The sequence below is a fragment of the Rana temporaria genome, chromosome 3 (genome assembly GCF_905171775.1).
Source record: "Rana temporaria chromosome 3, aRanTem1.1, whole genome shotgun sequence".
NCBI lineage: Eukaryota > Metazoa > Chordata > Amphibia > Anura > Ranidae > Rana > Rana temporaria.
In genome coordinates this window covers 298096856-298119812 of record NC_053491.1, presented here as the reverse complement: position 1 = coordinate 298119812, position 22957 = coordinate 298096856, and the positions used below count along the sequence as shown (strand labels likewise).

At 45.3% G+C, this 22957-nt stretch overlaps 1 protein-coding gene across 1 annotated transcript in view; it reads left to right on the top strand.

Moving 5' to 3' along the window:
- The window catches only part of DDX46 (DEAD-box helicase 46), a 327918-nt gene that overhangs the window by 87142 nt on the left and 217819 nt on the right, over positions 1–22957 (top strand). The window contains 2 exon segments of the mRNA XM_040344766.1: positions 13203–13316; positions 18344–18509. Coding sequence (XP_040200700.1) covers positions 13203–13316; positions 18344–18509 — 280 coding nt within the window.

Sequence of the window (22957 nt, the reverse complement as noted above, 5' to 3'; positions counted from 1 at the left end):
GAGAATTTTTACCAAGGTTCTGGCAGAAGCTCTTGCCCCTCTCAGGGACCAAGCGATCACAGTAATCCCATATCTGGACGATCTACTGTTTGTGGCAAGATCGGCTCAACAGTTAGAAAGGGATTTACTGGTAGCGCAGGAGTGTCTCTCCTCACTCGGGTGGATAATCAACCGGGACAAATCCCAGTTGGTGCCATCACAGGAGGTGGTATACCTAGGGTACAAGATATCTTCGGTAAAGAAAAATTTTTATCTCCCCGAGGAAAAGGTTACCAAAGTAAGTCAGGCGGTAGCCCAGCTACAGTCCAATCAGTGGACGTCAATCAGAGAAGTAATGAGGGTCCTGGGATTCATGACATCCTGTTTCCCTGCAGTTCCTTGGGCAAGACATCATCAACGTCCATTACAGGAACTTATGCTCCGTCTCTGGAGTGGCCAGAGTCGGGATTTAGAGTCACTGATTCCAATCTCAGCCAAAGTAAAGAGGAAATTGTGGTGGTGGCGAGGACATCACAATCTGAGCAAGGGTCTAGACTGGTCCTTCCCTGTGGAAGTAATAGTGACAACGGACGCAAGTGCCTGGGGCTGGGGAGCCCACCTAGAGGAAGCAGTAGCCCAGGGAGCATGGTCTCCAGCGGAGGCAAGTCGCTCTTCCAACCAAAGAGAGCTGTTGGCAATCCTAAGGACAATAGAGTCATTCTAGGGAAGGTTGGTAGGACGTCACCTGCAAGTTCGCTCGGACAACGCGGCGGCAGTCGCGTACTTGAACAAGCAGGGAGGGACAAGGAGTCCGGCTCTTCAAGAGATATCCAACAAAATCCTCTCCTGGGCGGAGACCAACTTGTTTTCACTAACAGCAGTCCACCTAAAGGGTACTCAAAACTCTCTGGCAGATTATTTAAGTCGCCAGCCAGTGAAACAGGACGAATGGTCCCTAAACGAAGAGGTATTCTCTCAGATAACACAGAGGTGGGGTCTTCCGGAAGTAGATCTTTTTGCCTCGGAAAAGAACAGGAAGGTAACCCAGTTCTTCTCAATACATCCAAGAGACCAGGCCTTAAGGATAGACGCATTTACCAGTCCTTGGAGGTTCAACATCTGCTACGCCTTCCCCCCAGTAAGGATGATCGCAGCGGTACTCCAGAAGTTTCGGTTGGAGGAGACAGACTTGATTTTGATCGCGCCCTGTTGGCCAAAGAGGCCCTGGTTCGCAATCCTGAAGGAACTATGCATTCTCCCTCCATTCCCCCTTCCAATCCGGAAGGATCTGATCTCGCAGGGTCCAATCCTACACCCGCAGGTAGACAGACTAAGTCTAACTGCGTGGTATCTGAGGAACAGTTATTGAGAGCAGAGGGTTTCTCAGAGAGGGTAATAAACACCCTATTACAGTGCAGAAAGCCAGTTACGAGAGCAATCTATGCCAAATTCTGGAAGAGATTTTGTTCTTGGATGAAAGAACAGAAGTTAGATCATCCAGGGATTCCAGCTATTTTGGATTTTTTACAGCCTGGGGTAGATCTGGGTCTCTCCCCTAGCACCCTAAAAGTACAGGTAGCAGCCCTGAGTGTCTTCTTGCAGTGTTCCCTTCAGCAGAATTCGTTCGTTAAGAGTTTTTTCAAGGCCTTATCAAGATCAAGACCAGTAAGGGTTTCGACCTGTCCTTCTTGGGATCTTTCGTTGGTGCTCAGGGCACTTTCAGGCAAACCTTTTGAACCTCTGGAGGAATCCATCTTGAAATGGATTACACTTAAGACAGTCCTCTTGGTGGCAGTGACCTCAGCCAGACGGGTGAGTGAGCTACAGGCTCTTTCAATTTTGGAGCCTTTTTTGTTAATTTTTGATGATAGGATTATTTTGAAAACAGACCCCAGTTTTCTTCCAAAAGTTGTGTCCAAGTTCCATAGGACACAGGACATTGTCCTTCCTTCTTTTTGTTCCACCTCAGACTCAGAGGGAGCACCCCAAAACGTATTAGATGTTAGGAGGTGCCTTTTAGTTTACTTAGAAGCTTCCAAAGAATTTAGGAAGAGCGATTCCCTTTTTGTTAATTTTTCAGGAAGTAAAAAGGGGCAGAAAGCGTCTAAATCCTCCATTGCTAGATGGATCAGGATGGCAATAGGAAAGGCTTATGAGTTAGAGGGCCTACAAGCCCCGTTTGTTAAAGCACACTCGACTAGAGCAGTTTCGAGTTCATGGGCTGAGAGGGCCGGAGCCTCACCAGAAGAGATTTGCAAGGCGGCAACGTGGTCAAGTTATACTACTTTCGCCAAGCACTATCGCCTGGACTTGATGTCTGAGAAGGATCAGGTATTTGGTAGGAGGGTCCTCCAAGCAGTAACCCCACCCTGATAAGTACGTTTCTTGTCAATCATCTACAGGGCTGTCCTGGAAGACGAAAGGGTAAAACCGGAGTTAGGCTTACCGGTAACTCTGTTTTCAGGAGTCTTCCAGGACAGCCTGGCTTCCCACCCGGTGTTTATATTTCTAACTGGAAATGGAAGTTTGTACTAACGATGTGTTGGTAGATTATGTTTTTCAGAGCCCTTCAGGAATTCTTGGATGAACTGAGGAGAAGGCCTGGAGGACCGCCTTTTGTAATTGGGGTTGATTGTGTTTCCTGTCCCGGAGGGAGGAGCTACATCTACAGGGCTGTCCTGGAAGACTCCTGAAAACAGAGTTACCGGTAAGCCTAACTCGGGTTTTTGTAGACGCTATAACTTTTGCGCAAACCAATCGATGAACACTTATTGCGTTGTTTTTTTTGTAACCAAAAATATGAAAGAATACGAATCGGCCTAAACTGAGGAATTTTTGTAGAAAAAAAAGTAAAAAATATTGCTTTTTTTCAAAATTGTCGCTCTTTTTGTTTGTTGCACAAAAAACCCAGCAGAGGTGATCAAATACCACCAAAAGAAAGCTCTCTTTGTGGGGAAAAAGGACGTAAATTTTGTTTGGGAGCCACGTCGCACGACTGCGCAATTGTCCGTTAAAGTGACGCAGTGCCGAATTGCAAAAAGTGCTCTGGTCTTTGGCGGGCCAAATGGTCCAGGGCTGAAGTGGTTAAAAATAACAAAACATGTTATACTTGCCTGCCCTGTGCAGTGGTTTTGCACTGAGCAACCTGGATCCTCCGCTTGGGTCCCTTGCCGGCACTCCTGGCCCCTCCATCCTGTTGAGTGGTGGTCCCACAGCAAGCAGCTTGCTATGGGGGCACCCAAGCTGCAGCTCTGTCTCCATTCAGGCATGGAGACATGGTTTGGCCCCACCCCCTCTCCTCATTGGCCAACTGACTTTGTCAGCAGCAGGAGCCAATGGCGCCGCTGCTGTGTCTCAGCCAATCGGGAGGGAGAGTCCCAGACAGCTGAAGCACTCGTGCACATCATTGGATTGAGTGAGATGGGGTTCAGGTAAGTATTAGGGTGGCTGCTGTACACATAGAATACATAAAGATAAAAAAAAACTTCTGCCTTTAGAATCACTTTAAATAAAATGGTGGCCTTGGGCAAAAAGAAACTGGAGCAATGCTGGAGGCAGTTTACAGAACAAACCAATTTTGATAATTGTTAAATGTGTTTTCTTTTGTTAAAGAACATTAATTTTTGTAAAACTGTTATGGGTAAAGTTCCGTTTCATGCAATTAGTGGGCCCATAGCAGAATTGTTAAAATTGCTCCGATGCAAAGGCAGTGTACAGATGTGTTAGCTGTGGTTCAAATCATAGTCCAAAAATTCTAGAAAAATATTATAAATTTTCTTTAAACACTATATGCACCCTTTTAGTGGAATTTTACCTATCGACACTGTGAACCCTTGTTGGTAAGCTTGGGTATTGCCAGAGTTTCCTACAGTCATGAGATTTCTTTTTTTTCATTCAATAATTTTTTAGTTTTTAGATGACATACATATGTAATTCAAATGTATTGCAAAGCCGTATACATACAGTGTAGTAATACAAAGCATATTTAAAATGAAATAGAAAATTAAATTCAATACATATGAGTATATATTTAGGAAGAAAGATATACAAGAAGAAAATAAAATATCCTCCTACTAAAATTCAATGTTGGGTAAGTATCAACATGGGATAATGTACGATTTCAAAATTGTAATAATATACACAAGTATTAACTAATCTGGATAATATTCTGATCTAAACGATTCTCATGGAATCGTCAATGTTCGGGACTTGACCTCCAGTAAAACAAGTACAAATAACGACATTTGTTAGAACTCTAATCATTATGTTCGTACCAAGTATTCCAAGGGGCCCAGGAAACATCGTGCTTACGTAGAGTATTTTGGGAGGTGGCTATTCGTTCGTACGTAAAATGGAGATTGGTCAAATCAATAGCTTCGAGAACAGAGGGAGGACAAGGGTCCTCTTTCCATCTTCTAGTGATCGACAATCTGGCGGCCAAAAGTAAATGGACAATTGAACTTTGGAGGATGACCGGAAAGTCGTCAATACCCAATGATAGCAAGGCTAAGGCTGGGTTAGGATCTATCCAAGATCCTGTTAAAACAGATATTATACCAAATATGTCTGTCCAGTATTTTGTAAGTATGGGGCAGCTCCACAAAATGTGGATTAAGTCCCCTTTAGCTCCACAAAGCCTCCAGCATTTGTCAGATTGTAGACGGCTAAATTTGGATAAAATATCTTGTGTATAATACCATCTCAGTGTAATTTTGACCGATAACTCCCACAAGGATGTACATTTAGAAGTAGATTGGTTCATTTTGCATGCAGCTTGCCATTGTTTGCTTGTATAAGATTTCTCCAAATCCCTTTCCCTTTGTAAATGTGAAGGGGACTTCTTTTTTGTTGAAGCATATTGTAAAAAAAGGGTAATGCTCCCTTTTTTAAGTTCCAGTGATGTCAAAAAGGACCATTCCGATTTATGTAGGTATAGAGTGGAGACGTTTAACTTACTTAAGCGGCTTATTATTTGTGTATAATGAGCATGGCAGTTTTGAGGTAAATTTAAATTCTGATTGAACGGTTTGGAATGGCTTAATCATATTCTTATCGTAAAGATCACGTATAAACTTAAGGCCTTGTTTGTTCCAGAAATCCAGGGGAATGTGATACATTATGAGATGTAACACTTTAAAAGGAATATCTACTACAACGTTCGAATCCGAAGAGTCCATAGATTTTAAAATCCTAAGCCACGTTGTAATGGATATTTTCATTGTAGGTGGTAAATGTGTTGGGATTTTAATCCCCAGTTGCACTCCAAAAAGCCAAATATTAGTTGGTCCTTGAGTACAGTAAGAGGACTCAATCGATCCCCATGTTGTTGTCGGAGAAGATCGGGACCATTCTTTCAATTGAGACATTACTGAGGCATAAAAGTAATCTTGAAAGTCAATATAACCCACTCCCCCCCCCCCCCCCACATCCTATGTTTAACTAATTTGTAGTGGGCACATCTAGATCTTTTGCCTTTCCAAATATAGCTGGACAGGAGTGATTGTAAAGATTTTAAATAATGAATAGGGATTGGAATGGGTAAACATCTAAATAAGTATAAAACTTGAGGCAAATGGATAATTTTGAATGCAGATAGTCTGCCCCACCAGGAGAATTCTTGTTTCCCCAGACTAATCAAATCTGTCTGCAGTTTTTTTTTTAAGGGAAATATGATTATGCGTAAATAAAGATTTAGTGGACCTGGTCAAGTGTATACCAAGGTATGGGATTCTAGTTTCTGCCCAAGTATAAGGAAACTGGTGCTGAAGTAGATTGTTTGTTACAGCATCAATACCACTATCCAGGGCATATGATTTGCAGTCATTAACCTTGTAAAATGAGATTCTACCAAACCAAGACAATATTTTTTGAACTTCCAATAGGGATGTGGATGGAGACGTTGGCATTAAAATTATATCGTCAGCGAATAAGTTAGTCTTGTGGACATGGGATCCTATAGTAATACCTGATATTTTGGGATTAGATCGAATATGTTCCGCCAAAGGTTCTATCATTAAGTTAAATATTAACCACTTATTCACCGCCTCGTAGCCGAAATACGGCTACAAGGCGGTCGCTTAACTCTGGGAGGACGTCCTCCCAGAATCGCGCTCCCGCACGCCCCTTAGGGCGCGCACACGGGAATGTCTGTGCCCGCCCGGTCCAGAGGACCGGGCGCATCACGGATCGCGGTAAATTACCGCTGATAGCGGCCGTTTATCTCGTGAACGCTCCGTCCAATGACGGAGCCATCACATGTAAACAAACCGGCGTCATCAAATGACGCCGGTTCCTTCCTCCTCTCTCTGTACCGATCGGTACAGTGTGAGAGGGGGGAGTGCAGGTGTCAGCAGTGCTGTGGCTGGATCTGTGACTATTGCAGTCACAGATCCATCCATCTCTGCTCAGCCATCCCTGCAACCCCCGACCCAATACTCTGCGATACCCCCTGCGCCAGTACTCTGCGATACCCCCTGCGCCAGTACTCTGCGATACCCCCTGCGCCAGTACTCTGCGATACCCCCTGCGCCAGTACTCTGCGATACCCCCTGCGCCAGTACTCTGCGATACCCCCTGCGCCAGTACTCTGCGATACCCCCTGCGCCAGTACTCTGCGATACCCGGAAAATACTCTGGGAAAAAAATGCGTTTTAACCACTTCCTGCCCGCCGACCGTCATATGACATCCTTGACTTTGTGCAGGGATATCTGAATGATGCCTGCAGCTACAGGCATCATTCAGATATCCTCTTTTTCAGTCGGCGATTCCCTACACCGTAAGAACGATCATGGCGGCTGTTCCACCTCTCGATTGTTCTTAAGGGAGGCGAAAGGGGACGTCCCCCCTCCCTTCTCCCTCCGGTGCTTCTTCCGACTCACCGCTACGATCGAAGCCAGGATCGTTTTTTTTTTTTTCAGGCTTCCCAGCCTAGAGGTGAGATGTGAGGTCTTATTGACCCCATATCTCACTTTAAAGAGGACATGTCATGCTTGCTATATTCCTATGACAAGGGATGTTAACATTCCTTGTAATAGGAATAAAAGTGATCAAAACATTTATTTTTGGGGAAAAACGTGTGAAACTAAAATAAAGTAAAATGAACAATAAAAATATATATATTTTTTAAAGCGCCCCCTGTTCCCGTGTGCTCTTATACAGAAGCGACCACACTCGTAAGTCCTGCCCACTTATGAAAACGGTATTCAAACCACACATGTGAGGTATCGCTGCGAACTTTAGAGCGAGAGCAATACTTTTGGCCCTAGACCTCTCCTCCAACTAAAAAGATGTAACCAGTAAAAATATTTAAAGCGTCACCCATTCCACAAGCGTGTGCAATTTTGAAGGGTGACATGTTGGGTATCTATTGACTCGGCGTAACTTCATCTTTCATATTATGCAAAAACATTGGGCTAACTTTAATGTTTTTTTCTTTTTTTTTTTTTTTCTTTTAAAGCGCAAAACCGTTTTATTTCCAAAAAAACGCGTTCGAAAAATTGCTGCGAAAATACTGTGCGTGATAAAAAGTTGCAACGACCGCCATTGTATTCTCTAGGGTCTTTGCTAAAAAAGCATATGTATTGTTTTGGGGTTCTATGTAATTTTCTAGCAAATAAATTATGATTTTTCCATGTAGGAGAGGAATGTCAGAATTGGTCTGGGTGTTCCAGAACGCCTGATGGTGCTCCCTGCATGTTGGGCCTCTCTATGTGGCCACGCTGTGTAAAAGTCTCACACATGTGGTATCGCCATACTCGGGAGGAATGGCAGGATGTGTTTTGGGGTGTAATTTGTGGTATGCATATGCTGTGTGTGAGAAATAACCTGCTAATATGAACGTTTTGTGGGAAAAAAAAAATTGATTTTGCAAAGAATTGTGGGGAAAAATTACCACTTCAAAAAACTCACCATGCCTCTTTCTAAATGCCTTGGAATGTCTTCTTTCCAAAAAGGTGTCATTTGGGGGGTATTTGTACTTTTCTGGCATGTTAGGGTCTCAAGAAACGAGAGAGGCTGTCAGTACTTCAGGTGTGATCAAATTGATCAATTTTCAGTAATTGGTACAATAGCTTGTAGACCCTATAACTATCACCTAGACTAAATAACCACATTTTTATTTATTTTTTTACCAAAGATATGTAGCCGTAAACATTTTGGGCCAAATTTATGAAGAAAAATTCATTTTTTGCAAAATTTTATAATGGAAATGAAGAAAAATTCATTTTTTACAAAATTTTCGTTCTTTTTTTCATTTATAGCGAAAAAAATAAAAACTGCAGAGGTGAGCAAATACCACCAAAAGAAAGCTCTATTTGTGGGAAAAAAAAAGGACAAAAATTTCATTTTGGTTAGTGTTGTATGACTGAGTTATTGTCATTCAAAATGTGAGAGCTGAAAATTGGTCTGGTCATTAGGGGGGTTTACGTGCCTGGTGGTCAAGTGGTTAAGGGCGACAATGGACAGCCCTGTCTGGTGCCGTTGGATATATAAAACGGTTTATACAGAAGGTTAGAGTTAAAAACCTGTGCAGTGGCATGCGAATAAAGGGCTAGTATGGACTCTAGCTGACCTATGAGTGTTAATGTCAATTGGCCTCAAGCAGCCTTTTGTATCCTTATTTAGGTCTCACCTTCTTCATCCAGTTATCTATCAAAGTAAGGCATTTTTCTAGTCCGAGATAATAATCCTTTTTGTTGCAGATGCGTAAATACAGTTGTGTGTCATCTGCATAGGAGTGGTAAAGTAACTTCTGGTTACTGATTTCAAAGAGAGGGCGAAGATAGATAACTTTTTGGTTAGTACATCTATTTTTGGTCTCCTTTTGCTTTTTAGCTTGAGAACCAAGTTGTATAAAAAGTCCACGCACATAAGCCTTATGAGCATTCCATATTACCGCCGGGTCGGATATAGATCCCCTATTGTTGGAAAAGAATTCACCTAACTTTTGAGAGATATGTTTTATGTTTTTCGGTTGTTGTAAAAGAAAATTATTGATACGCCACAAATACAATTTTAGGTTAGAGTTTGCATTTTTGAATTTTATACTAACTGGGGCGTGATCCGACCAGGTAGCAGTATGAATGCGAGCATCCAGTACATTTTGTAGTAGCCATTTGTCCGATACAAATAAATCAATTAGAGAGTATGTGTTATGACGCTGGCAATGGAACGTATAGTCCCTCTCAGCTGCGTGATAACATCTCCATATATCATACAAGTCATTTTCTGGAGAAAAAAAAAGCTGTTGGAGGAGAAGCAAGTCTTTTAGCGCTGGAAGAAGAATCCATGACAATATCCGATACTAAATTAAAATCCCCACACATTAAAATATGGCCCTTTTGCATCTCATGTATTTTTTTCAGAGTAGCCTTATGGAATTTCATTTGTCTATTATTCGGTGCACAAATATTCACAAGTGTGTAGGTGACATTGTCTAAGGTGCATACTAAAATGATAAACCTGCCTTCAGGATCTGAGTAGCAGTTTAACAGCTTAAAAGTTAACCGGTTGCCGACCGCCGCATGTACATGTACGTCCACAGAATGGCACGTACAAGCATATGGGCGTCCATGTACGTTTCCGCGGGTCGGGGGTCTGATCGGGCCCCCCCCCCCCGGTACATGCGGCGGTCGGAAACCCGCGGGGAGCGATCCGGGACGAGGGCGCGGCTATTCGTTTATAGCCACCCCCGCGATCGCTCCCCGGAGCTGAAGAACGGGGAGAGCCGTATGTAAACACGGCTTCCCCATGCTTCACTGTGGCGGTGCATTGATCGTGTCATCCCATTTATAGGGGAGACACAATCGATGACGTCAGACCTACAGCCACACCCCCCTACAGGTGTAAACACACACTAGGTGAAGCCTAACACCTTCAGCGCCCCCTGTGGTTAACTCCCAAACTGCAACTGTCATTTTCACAATAAAGAATGCATTTTAAATGCATTTTTTGCTGTGAAAATGACAATGGTCCCAAAAATGTGTCAAAATCGTAAGTGTCCGCCATAATGTCGCAGTCACGAAAAAAATCTCTGATCACCGCCATTGGTAGTAAAAAAATAATAAAAATGCAATAAAAATATCCCTTATTTTGTAAACGCTATAAATTTGGCGCAAACCAATCGATAAACGCTTATTGCGATTTTTTTTTTTTTACCAAAAATATGTAGAAGAATACGTATCGGCCTAAACTAAGGAAAAAAATGTTTTATATATGTTTTTGGGGGATATTTATTACAGCAAAAAGAAAAAAATATTGAATTTTTTTTAAAAATGTCGCTCTATTTTTGTTTACAGCGCAAAAAATAAAAACTGCAGAGGTGATCAAATACCACCAAAAGAAAGCTCTATTTGTGGGGAAAAAAGGACGCCAATATTGTTTGGGAGCCGCGTCGCACGACCGCGTAATTGTCTGTTAAAGCGACGCAGTGCCGAATCGCAAAACCTGGCTTGGGCATTTAGCTGCCTAAAGGTCCGGGGCTTAACCGGTTAAAGTGTCACGTATGGCAATCAATACACCCCTTTGTTTACGAGAATAATCGGCCTTAAAGATTTGAGGAAAAGATTTATGTTATTGAGGAGCGCTATCCCTAGCAAAATGTGTTTCCTGTATGCAAATAATATCACATCCAGTTGATAATGCTGTCTCTTTTAGCTGGATGGTTTAAGCCGTTAACATTAATTGTGAGGAAGTTAATAGACATTTTTATGTGTTATAGATAGCTTACAATATGATACTTACAGATTAGGACGATCTTCGGTATATGAAGATCAATTGAAAGGCGTAAGATCCGAGATCAGACGCGATCAAGAAATACGATTTCAACCAGGTACTTAGTAATAACTATAAAAATAAAATAAAACAAAAACAAAATTAAAATAAAACAAAAAATAATAAGCAAACAAAATAAAGTTAGTCTAAGAGTCGGTTCACACTAGGGCGACACGACTTCCAGCGCGACTTTCAGAGGCGACTCCGACACGACTTGAACCACAGGGAGATTTACAACACAACTTGAAGTCGTCTCCAGGACAGGAGACTTTCCAGTGGCCAATAAAACAACAATCAGCTCTGGGAGAGGGAGGGGGGCAGGGAAGGTTTGCCTGAGAAAAGTTTGTCAACTTCCTGGAAAGTCGCTTCAGTTAAGACAGTGATCCGACTTCTGAGGCGACTTACATTGAAATCAATGGGTACAAATCGCCTACAAGTCGGATTGAAGTAGTACAGGAACCTTTTCTGAAGTCGGATCGCCTTGAGTCATGTGTATTAACACTGCTCCCATTCACTTCCATTGTTTTTCTCTACAGCGCGACTTGGGACGACTTGAGGCGACATGAAGTCGGATCGCAAGTCGCCCCAGTGTGAACGATTGCTTGTAAAATTATAGGAGACAAAATATTATTCCACAGCCGTGGAATATTAAAACTACTACAAGCAATGCAATAAAGATTGCAAAAGTCGGGAAAAATTCCTAACCGACTAAATGGGGGGGGGGGGTATTGTTCTAAATAAAAGAATAACAAATGCTACACAACAGAAACTGGGGGCGTATGTAGATGGTAAGAAAAAAAAAGCGGTCAAAGAAGAAAAATAGTGTTTCCATCGTCGTTCAATTTCCTGTAGGTAAACGGTAACCTTTGCGTGCTCCCCCGAAGTTTGGTCTTCCCATACTTTTCCTTTCTTCAGGAGAGGGTTCAGGAACTATACCCCAGGAGTGAAGAAGCTGCAGGCCTTCCTGAGGTTTTGACACAATAGTAGTTGTTCCGTTGTTGGTGATCATCAGCGTGGCAGAGTGTTTCCATTTATATGGAATCCTGTGATTATTCAAGGCTTTTGTAGTTGTCTTTAGTTGTCTTCTTAAATTCAGAGTATGCTGTGAAAGATGAATATGTAGCATATAGATGAATTTCTTTGTATGGTTCAGGTAGTACTGTCAGGATTCTAGCTTTCGTCAATAGCTTTTCCTATGTAGGGAAAAAATGAATTTTCATGAGGACATCTCTTGGAACAGCAGCATCCAGGTGTTTGGGTATGCGGTGAATCCTATCTATCATACGCTCAATCTGGGAAGTTTCTGATAATAGATTAGCAATTAAATCACCCGCATACTTTTGCAAGTGATTTGGGGACACAGATTTAGGTACCCCTCTCAATTTAAGACTATTTCTTCTTGAGCGATCCTCAAGATCTGCGAGTTTAGCTCTAACCCACATATTGTCCTCTGTTAGGTTCTTATACGCGTCAATGAGATCGTTAACTGTATCAGAATGGTCATCCATTTTGTTTTCAATATGGTGGACTCTATCACCCAGTCCCTTCATTTCAATTGAAAAGTTGTTTATCATAATTGAAAAGTTGGACATAAGCCATGTTTGCAATGTTACGAGCATATCTTTCATTACAGTATCTAGCACTGGCTTTCCTGAGGTAGGGTAGTTGGCAATCGATGACGCACTACTGGGGCCTGCTTGATCTAGCTGTACAGACGCCATACCTGAATAAAACTGGGTGACGTCATCGATTCTCCTTTTCGTCTTTGCCGGGCTTAGTGAGGATGGGCTATGTGAAGGGGAGTCCGGAGCTTGAATCTGATGTTCAGTGTCTCATGGACTAGGATCGTCACCCGGGAGGTCAGTATATGACGATGGCTTTTGTATAACAGCGTCATCGTCGCCATCTTGTTTGTCTCCCCGCTGAAGCCGGCATGTCAAAGAAGTCTGTGAGCTTCTTAGCTTGCTTCTGATCCTTTCTTTTGCGTGGCAACATCGGGTGAGTTCCGCTCTATGTAAGCAAGGTTTTTCTTCTGTTTTTGGCAGGTTACACGATCGTTTTTCCGCTAAACCCCCGGTCCTCCGTCAGAGCTCTGCGCTTAAGCGGCCATCTCGATCGCGTGCAAGCCACGCCCCCCACATCAGATTTCTTTCATGTACATTTTTTACAGGAGCCTGTAAAGCTTTGAGCCTGTGAGTCAATGATCCACTGCAACGCTCCACACAGCCACACCGTTTTCAAAATTGACAGCTGCAGTGGGGGATGATAACCTCTGCATGCTGTCACGGGGCTGCCACTTTGAAGGGGTGGGAGGGTTGCTTAGCAACATGTTTTTTGTTGCACCCTAAGTACACATGTAACACGTGGAGTTAGCCTTTAAGATTGTTTAATTTATTTTTTTACATTTTATGTACTCTTAATTTATTTTTTATTTTTATTATTTCTTCTACAGAAAAGTGGACAGAATGTCACAAAGGTTGTCGCTGTGATGACCACGAAAAAGGCTTCTGCAGAAACAACAAAAAAAAAAGGAGAACTCATGGAAAATGATCAAGATGCCATGGAAGTAAATGAATTTAAATTGTTCTGGGAGTTAATTCTCATTCATGGTTTTGTATGATGGCATGACAGACTTTTAAGTCTAAATGTGTTTGAATCTTGGGATTATGGAGGGGTTTTTTTCAATGACTCTTAGGCAGGCCTTAGACGGTGCAAATTTCTTGGTTGGAGGAACGAAATGTGCATGTTTTCCCTCATCAACACAGACAGTGCTGACAGGGGAGTCCCCCTTGCCGAGCAATTGTCTGCCGTCCCTGCTGGCAGAAGACAATGATTATTGCTGGCGGCTGTAGCAGCTGCTAGCAATAATCACAAGTGAATCTGGTAGGCCGATTGTACCCAAGTTGATCTCTCAAACTAGGGCTTTAAGATTGTGTTCACATTAGCCTGCATGGTAAAATGCAGCATTTTAGTGTGTGGGTAGCTGTCAGTGAGAGCTCCAGCAGCTTCTGTGAATGAAACCAGATTTATAAATGAAGGGTAGACAGATGATTGAAAGGTGTGCCCCCTCCATTCTTGGAGCACGTTTCATTCATACAAGCTGTAGTACGGCTTGTATGAATGGAAGTGCTGGAAAAAAGGTTGGGCACTCTGACGGGTATCTGGGAGGAAGATACCCTCTTGTAAAGGAGACAGCAGCACAAGGGACACATGACATCAATCGTAAGTAATTTCCCTTATGCTGCTTTGTTTTATTTTTTGGGAAATTTCGACTAAGGAGTTGGCTACCTTCACACATATTCTTTCATTTATTTATAGCTATGTTTGTCTCAGGATGAGAAATGTTTTGTTAGATCAGTTAGGGCCCACAATATACAGAGGGACCTTAATGATCCTGTGTGGCCTACACATAGCTCCACAAATATATAAACCATTTTTAATATATAGTGTTTAAATAGTGCTGGCTATTTCTTTAATCTGGATTTATTCTGCCGCCCCATTGGCCCCACACCCTTCTATACTGACTAAGCAAGACAATACTGCTGCATGTTGGGCATGTAGAGCAGCTTCACTGGCCAATAGAAATGTATAGAAATAGGGAGCTAGCAATGTTCAGCATTCTGAAAAAGTGCCACAGCTTTTTGCAGTGATCAGTCAAAACTGAGGGTACTGAAAGCTGGATGAGAGTGCCTAGTACCTGTTATCGGCTTTCACTAGTCTGCATTCATAACTAAACACATGGGGCTCTAAATGCATGTACCACTCAGTACTGTCCAGCCACAGCCTGCTATACACTGACAGGCTGCAGGCAGTCAGGCTGGATGCTCCATCATTCCTCTTTTTTGCACTAAAATGCCAGACAGCTGGATGCAGCTGTGTGCATGGGGCCTACAAGTGGCAGTCTCTTGTGCACCATCATGCTTGTCATTTAAGCTTTAGACTTCATTCACACCAGCCAGTCAAATGTATTTTGTGTAGAGGCAGCCAGGGGCAGGCTATTACAGTGGTCCCCAACCTTTTTGGCATTGGGGACCGGCATTGTTGAAGAAAATTGTGCCAAGGCCCGGTGGGCTTTTCGCGGGACATCTATCGGGGCAATGGCTGGTGTTGGCGCTTCAATCATCCTGGCACATCATTGATATGATCATTATTTATATTATTACATTGTAATATATAATGAAATAGTAATGAAAACTCACCATAATGCAGAATGTGCCAGAGTGTCACATGCCACGTCACGATGCGGATTGTCACTTGCCACGTCGCCTGACATCAGATGCAACTTGTCATTTAGTGCAGACCTCAGACAGTAACCCCCCAGTAGTGCAGACCTCAGACAGTAACCCCCCAGTAGTGCAGACCTTAGACAGCGGCGTGTGTGTCCCTCGAGCGCAGGCTCCTCCTCCTCTGTGGGTGTAAACAGAGAGGAGGGCCGCCGCCGGGTGTACCAAGATGGCCACGGCTCCGGAGCTAGGCCAAAGCCGCGGCCTTTTTCCTAATGCTATGGCCGCGGTGGCAATCCGCGGATCGCATAGTGTGATCCGTTGCACTACTATCAGATAGTGCAGCCTTCGCGGCCCGGCTGCAAACAGGCCGCGGCCCGGGGGTTGATGACCCCTGATCTATTATGCTGAAGCGCGAATACATTTTGTTAAAGCTGATCCCCCCCCATGTTTCATTTTAATGGATTGTTTGGCCAAGTTTGTTCAAACAAACTCATTACTTTACCAAGATCCCTTTCACACTAACAGCTGGCCATGTTGGCGGTAAAGCAATGTTAGTTTAAAGGGGTTGTTCCCCCTAAAACAAAATTCTAACAATACATTCGGATGTCTGCTTACACTGCGGGTAGGCTGGCTTTTGTTTTTTTGTTTTAGTACATACCTCGATATCGCCGTTTCCTCGCTTGGCGGTGGGCGTTCCTAGTTGATTGACGTTCCTCAGACGGGCACATACTGCGCGTCACGACTTTCCGACAGAAGCCGAACGTCATTGCGCAGGCGCCGTATAGAGTCGGCTCTATACGGCGCCTGCGCAGCGATGTTCGGCTTCTTTAGGAAAGTCGTGACGCGCAGTATGCGCCCGTCTGAGGAACGTCAATCAACTAGGAACGCCCACCGCCAAGCGAGGAAACGGCGATATCGAGGTATGTACTAAAGCAAAAAAACAAAAGCCAGCCTACCCGCAGTGTAAGCAGACATCCGAATGTATTGTTAGAATTTTGTTTTAGGGGGAACCACCCCTTTAAGCTGCGCTTTTCGGCCAGTAGCGGGGTGCTCTTAACCCCTGCTAGCAGCTGTAGAACAGGTTAAATGCACCCGTGTAGTGCCGCTGCAGAATCGCTTTGCAGGCGCTTCAGCAGCAGTGCCCTATAATTTCAATGGGCGGTGGAGGAGCCGTGTATACACCGCTTCAAAGATGCTGCTTGCAGGGCTTTTTCGAACGTCCTGCAAGCGCACCGTTCCAGTGTGAATGCATCGTGGTTTTCACACTGGGGCTGCAGGGGGAGGTGTTTAACAGGCGCTATTTGTAGCCTTTTAGCGCCTGAAAAACACCTTCGGTGTGAAAGGGGTCTAAAGGTTTCCATGGCTATATGTAGCCTCTGCTACATAAAGTGTACAGAATGTGTTCCGACAGCAGGACGAGAACTTTCTGCCCCACTCCTGGAACAAAATCAAGTTGGGCTGAGCAGCGCTCAGCCTTTCACAGGAAGCTTTGAATTTCAGGGAGGAATACAAAGCTTCCTTTTGACTGGCAGAGTTTTTTTTATAAGAGAAGTCCAGCCTAAGCTCTTTTGGCTGGGCTTCTCCTATGGCTCACAAAAGTGCGATTCGTTTTGCACTCCTGTGACTTGTTTTTAGCAGAAAGCTGACTGAAGTCCGCTCTCTGCTGACGTCACAAGAATCAATCCACCCGTCTCAACCTCTCACTTAGCGAGCTGCTAAGAGCCTGAGACGGCCACTCCCCAGCGCTCCAGTGAGCGTAGAGGATCAGAGCAGAGAGATGCTGATTGACAGTCAGCAGCTCTTTGCTTGGGAGCTGTGAGAACTGAGCCATCAGCGATATTCGAACACTCGGCTCTGTGTAGAACAGGGCTCGGAACGGGAGATCACCATGCTGCAGGTCAGTGGAACTGGGGGAATGGGTAGGGTGTCTTCTTGTGCAAGTTCACCTTACAGATTCTTCTGTAAAGGTGAACTTTTCCCTTTAAAAGTATGGGTTTGCCCCCCCCCCCCCCCCCAAATCGTACTTACCTAGGTGGATGCAGCATTGGTCCTGTGTAAGTTCACCTTACAGATTTTTTGGTAAAGGTGAACTTACACTTTAAATTTTAAAATGGCTCTAAAGCCTATACATTTTTGACCCTTAATGCATTTCTTGCATTAAGGTAAAAAATGTTTGGGTAAAAGCTTCAGCCCCCTCACCCTCCCTTATACTTACCTGAGCCCTCACTGGATTCGGCACTGTGCTCGTTTGCTGCTGCTCTTTCTTCCTGGTCTCGCAGGCTTTGTGTAGGCAGCAGTAGCCATTGGCGGGGTTGAGCCGCGCTGTCTGTGTTTTTATGGCAATGAAGCTTGGGATTGAGCCTAAAGCTGTGCCACTATAGTAAATGACTTCCTGTGGTGGCACACTAAGAAGATGGGGAGCCCAGATGTGTCGGTGGAAGACTCGAAGAAGAGGTTTGGGGCCATTCAGGTAAGTATAAGCCCGTTTTTGTAAACTTATTATTTTTTATTTATTGTTTTGTTTAAAAAAATAATGTCTTTAAATCTGTTTATAGTTAAATGAAACCTGAAGATAAGTTTTAAATATTATTATTAGTATTAATACATTCTTTCATTTGTGTGGCTGTATTTTAATGGTTGTCTCAAGACTCCCATACCCAGGCATTTACCCTTTTACTTCCAGGAACTAAATTAAATATGAAATTATTAGTCTGTGACATTGTTTTAAAGTGGTAGTCCAGATTCCAAAACCCTAGTGTTCTCTTCTGTCATGATTGTGCCCCTGCCTGTCAGTGGTGATGTGATCTGAGCATGTGCATGCGCAACTCTGACCACATTTACAGCCACTCTATGTGCTGCAGTAATGTGGCTTGCATGCATGGGATTGACATCCCCACAGCCCAGCCATTCAAGCAGCCGAAGATGCAGAACCTGGAAAGACTGAAGATGTAAGCACCGAGGACCTAGGGGAACCGTTACAGTGCAGAGCTGAGTTCAGCCGAGCTGTCTCTCCAGCGCCCCCCCACCTCTGGCCACATGCGGTATTGCATGCAATAGAAGCCAATGCGGAAAAAATTATCTTTGTTTCCATTGACTTCTATGGGGAAACGCGCTTTGATATGCGAGTGCTTTGAATTCCAAGCATTCTCCTGGAACGGGTTATGCTCGTAATCCAAGGTTCCACTGTAGTCCAGTTGTAATAAGGAGGTCTGACGCTTCATAATAAGGTCGTCTGACGCTTCTTTAGACATGTTTGATGATGAGTGGCGTTGACTTTTTTTTCTCTGATAGTTGTGAAATTTGCAAGTGGGTGGCTATTCAGTAAAATTTGTTCATAAGATGCAGTAAGTTCTTTCCTTTTTTATAGTATTCTTCAGAAGAAGAAGAGGTTGATCTTCAAACTGCTCTGACTGGCTTTCAGACTAAGCAGCGCAAACAGCTGGAGCCTGTGGATCATGGAAAGATAGAATATGAACCTTACAGGAAGAACTTTTATGTGGAAGTTCCAGAGCTTGCCAAAATGACCACAGAAGGTAAACTTCTCCCCTATAAGCTCATAACCTTTTATGCAGTTGAGCTGCATGATTAATTGTTAAAAATCATCGCAATCCTCCAACCCCCCCCCCCCCCCCCCCCGCGATCTTGACAAAGTATTTCCCGATTCTTTCTATGCAGAGAATTCTCTGCTCTGCTTAAGCCGACAGCAGTCGAAGGAAAAAAAAACGGGCAGTCTGCCAAATATCACAACACTCTAAAGTCTGAAACATTGTAACGAGTTTGTCCTTTAGATCAAAGGAATAGACTTCTGTGTGTAAATGAGGAAAGTTTAACCACTTAAACACTAAACCTTTTTCTGACATTTGTTGGTTTCAAGATAAAATCATACATTTTTTGCTAGAAAATTACTTGGAACCCCCAAACATTATATGTTTTGTTTTTTTTAGCAGAGACCCTAGAGAATAAAATAGTGGTTGTTCCTGATCCTCAAAGGTTCCAATAGGTTTTATCTGGATCCCTTCCCACAGCTATCATCACTCAGAGGAATAGTACCTGTACCCCACACCGGATGTAATAGAACACAATGCAGTAAAAGCCTGTAATGTTGCTGCTTGGCACCAGACCCTGTGTTTACGGAGGGAACCCTATGCAATGATATATATATTGCCTGCTGTTTTCCGGTAGGGTGCTATTACCGCTCCAAGGCAGTGAACTCCAACTGGGGGATCAAGTCTTTGACGGCCCTCTGGGCAAAGCCCCTTGCTATGGGTGAAGATTGAACTCTCACGGGGGCCCTGCAGCCAAACTGATCAGTGCCCCTTTGGTAGCCTTGCTGGTGACCCTATTACAGGTGTCACCCCCCCCCCCCCCCCCCAATTCGTGAGCGATTCCTCCACCAGGCCTGGTGTTGAAAAATTCCCCATCGCCTATGTCAGGGATATGCAATTAGCAGACCTCCAGCTGTTGCAGAACTACAAATCCCTTGAGGCATAGCAAGATTCTGACAGCCACAATCATCACACCCAGAGGCAGAGGCATGATGGGACTTGTAGTTTTGCAACAGCTGGAGGTCCGCTAATTGCATATCACTGGCCTATGTCATGGCTGTGTGGCACTTGATACTGTGTTGTTCCCCTCAACTATTTTTTTTTTTCTGCATTTTTTGGGGATCTTCCCGGGCCATTGAAGCTCTACATAACAGCCTGGTGGCTCTGGACACCAACTGCTCTGCTGGAGGTGGTGTTTGTCCTCTGCCCTTTGAATTTCCTTGTGATGCCTGAGCCACATGCACAATTGCACTGTGTGGCCAGTTTTGTCACCGGGGGAGGCAGAGCCTCCTCGTGGTGGCCATCTTGCTTCCCCAGTAGTGTTTAAGCAATGTCTCTAGTATTTGGCACAGAGGTGAGTCTCTCCAGCATTTCCTTCAATCTCACACACATTGTGGTGGCACCTTTACAGATCACTGTGTTATGTGTCACAATGGCAGAGTGCGCCTTCAGCAGCAACGGGGCGGTGCAACGAAAGAGTGAGGACCTTGCATGCAGTCGCAAGTGTTGTTTTTTTAACCATTTAAGACCCGGACCATTATGCAGATAAAGGACCTGGCCCCTTTTTGTGATTCGGCACTGCGTTGCTTTAACTGACAATTGCAATGTGGCTCCCAAACAAAATTGATGTCCTTTTTTTCTCTTCCATTCATGGACAAACACAGCAGCATCTTGACCTTAGGGTATTATTCTCCTGTTATGAGATTGACTAGGCAGAGTGTAAAACACATCACAAGTGTTAACAAGTGTTAAAACACATCACACAGTACAGTACCTCCCAGGGGGCGGTCCCCCTGGGTACATCCCCTTTCTCCCTGCATCTTGCAGCTCAGTTTTTTTCTGCCTAGCACCTGGAGAACGACATGGCTCCCTGTGGGCCAATGTGGCCTGGGCATTTTTGAAATCTTTTTCTTTTCTTCTGCTTTTTTCTGCATTTTTTGATCCTGAGATCTACAATCAACTGCTGACTGCGTGACTGGCTGGATCCTCGATCCTTGTAGTCCCCCCAGTTCGGCCATAGAGCTTGTGCCGGCCTTTTAGCTACCCACTGGGCCGTCTACGACATGCCCCGTTGCTCCAGGGGTGGCTGGTGAGCTATATGTTTCAGGGCACACATATGACCGGGCTTTATGTCAGTGTGTCGGGCCAACAGCCATGCTGTAACCGCGCGGACGTTGGTTCTGTCTGGGATGTCTTCAGCCGGTCGTCGCAGGACGGGTAAGTAGCAGTCCCCCTGCTCCGGGAGGGTGTCACGGCTGGGCATTCCCGGGGAAGTCAAGAGGGTCCGCCCTGCTTTTCCTCTCTACCTTCCTCCACTCCTTACCTACGCTCTGGGTAGCTGGGACGGCTGCGATACGGGGGTCCACCTGGGGGGGGCTCCATCCTAGGACTGGGGGCTGTGTGACGGGTCTGTTCTCTGGGGTGTTCTCTTGGTGCCATGTGTGGGGGGGTGGAATGCCTTGGGGGTCCCGGGTGTTCGCTGCCATGCTTTCTGTCTGTGTGTTTTTTACTGCACTCGCGGCCGCCATTTTGGCAGCGCCCGGCTCCTTTAACTGGTGTCGGCGGCCATTTTCTTGTAGCCCGCGTGCTCTGCTTACAGAGTGGCGGGTCAGCGGCCATTTTGGGAGGTGTATTTTGCCTCTAGTGGCTAGAATATCGGCGTGAACGGCTAAAGCACACTTACTGAGGGATGGCACGGGGAGAGCACTCTAGGAGGCGGACGGCAGCTGTACGGTGCCTGGTCCGGGGTGGTGAGTCCTCTGCGGGGGGTCCCTTGTCTCTCTGCTGCAGCCAAGAGGGTGGTCTGTGTGTCTTGCCTTACATCCCTAATGGTGGCAAGGGGTTGGTCAGCATGGTGTCAGAACCCGATGCATCTCCCCAGACATGCCTAAATTGACTATTAGTGCACCTGCGATTTCTGTGTACGCTATGGCGGCAGTCTTGGAGGCATTTGTTGCCAGGGTGGAAGCGGCGTGTGGACAAAAAGGGGGTAAAAAGCGCCCCTCCCCCGCCTTCTTCAGGGGACGCCTCTGATGCGGAATCGAGCCTAGCTACTGCTCCCGACCCTGGTTCCGATGTGTCAGAGGATGCAGGCCTCGACCACACGGACAGTGAGGATGACTCTGCATCAGGGTAGGCACATGATAGGGCGCTGGTAGGAGCTCTTATCACCGCGGTGCGGGATACTCTAAAAATGGAGGATTCGGCGGAGACATCAGAGATGTTGGTTCCTTTTGGGTTCCGTAAGCCGGCCCACACTGCTACGGTGTTTCCTTGTGTTCCTTATCTGGAAAAGCTTTTGTACAAGGAATGGGATCGGCCGCAAAAGTTTTTTTCTGCCCCAAACTGTTTAGCTGTCTGTTATCTGTTTGAGGAGACTTTCTTGAAAAAATTGACTTCTCCCCCATCAGTGGACCCCCTTGTGTCCAGACTGAACAAGGGGACCATGTTACCTGTGAAAGGGGCTCCTGCCTTCAAGGACCCCGCAGATAGGCGGGCTGAGGCTGTGGCCCTTTCCATGTTTACGGTGGTTGGGTTGGCGGTGCGACCGGTCGTGGCCGGGGCTCTAGTGTCTCAGACACTTACTGAATGGACTAAGATGTTGCGTCAGGGGTTGGAGGAGCATCAGGCTCCTCCGGACTGTGTGGTGTTGGCCGACCAGTTGGTACAGGGCCTAAAAATTTTGTCTGCGAGTCAGCCCTGGATACACTTCCCTTGCTCTCCAGAGCCTCGGTCTATGCGGTGGTGTTGCGCCGCCTGATCTGGCTGAAGTGATGGTCCGCAGTCCAGTCTTTTTGGGGCCTCTCTGGATGACATTATTAAAGATGGCATGGGAGGTAAGAGCACTTTGCTCCCACAATCCAGTAAGGGTAAGGAGCCTCGCCATCGGCAGGGGCCCTCCTTTTACCGCCCACAAGCGTTTTTCCGTCCATCGGTGCTGCAGGTAAACGCTCCCAGGCCGCTAAGACGCTCCCAGGCCGCTAAGACGCCTACTGAAGGGCAGAAGCGCCCCTGGTTCCGCAAGCCCAACAAGCCTGCGGAAAAATCTGCGTCCTCATGAAGGTCTGCCCCCGCCCGTCACTTGGGTGGGGGGCCGACTTCGTGGCTCGGTGGACGTCTCTTCTTTCCGACCGGTGGGTTTGCGAGGTAGTTTTCTTGGGGTACAAGATAGTTTCTCTCTTGCCCACCGAACGATATTTGCGCTTTGCGGTCGGGGAAGACCACTTTCAATTTGTGGCCCTCCCCTTCGGCACCGAGGGTTTTCACCAAGGTGCTCACCCCGATTCTGGCCCTGCTGAGGCAGCGTGGAATCGCTATTGTAAACTACTTGGAAGACCTTCTTCTGAGAGCCTCTTCAAGCTCAGAATTAGAGGAAGATGTGTCTATCACCTGCCAGACCCTCTGGGAATTCGGTTGGGTGCTAAATGTTCAGAAGT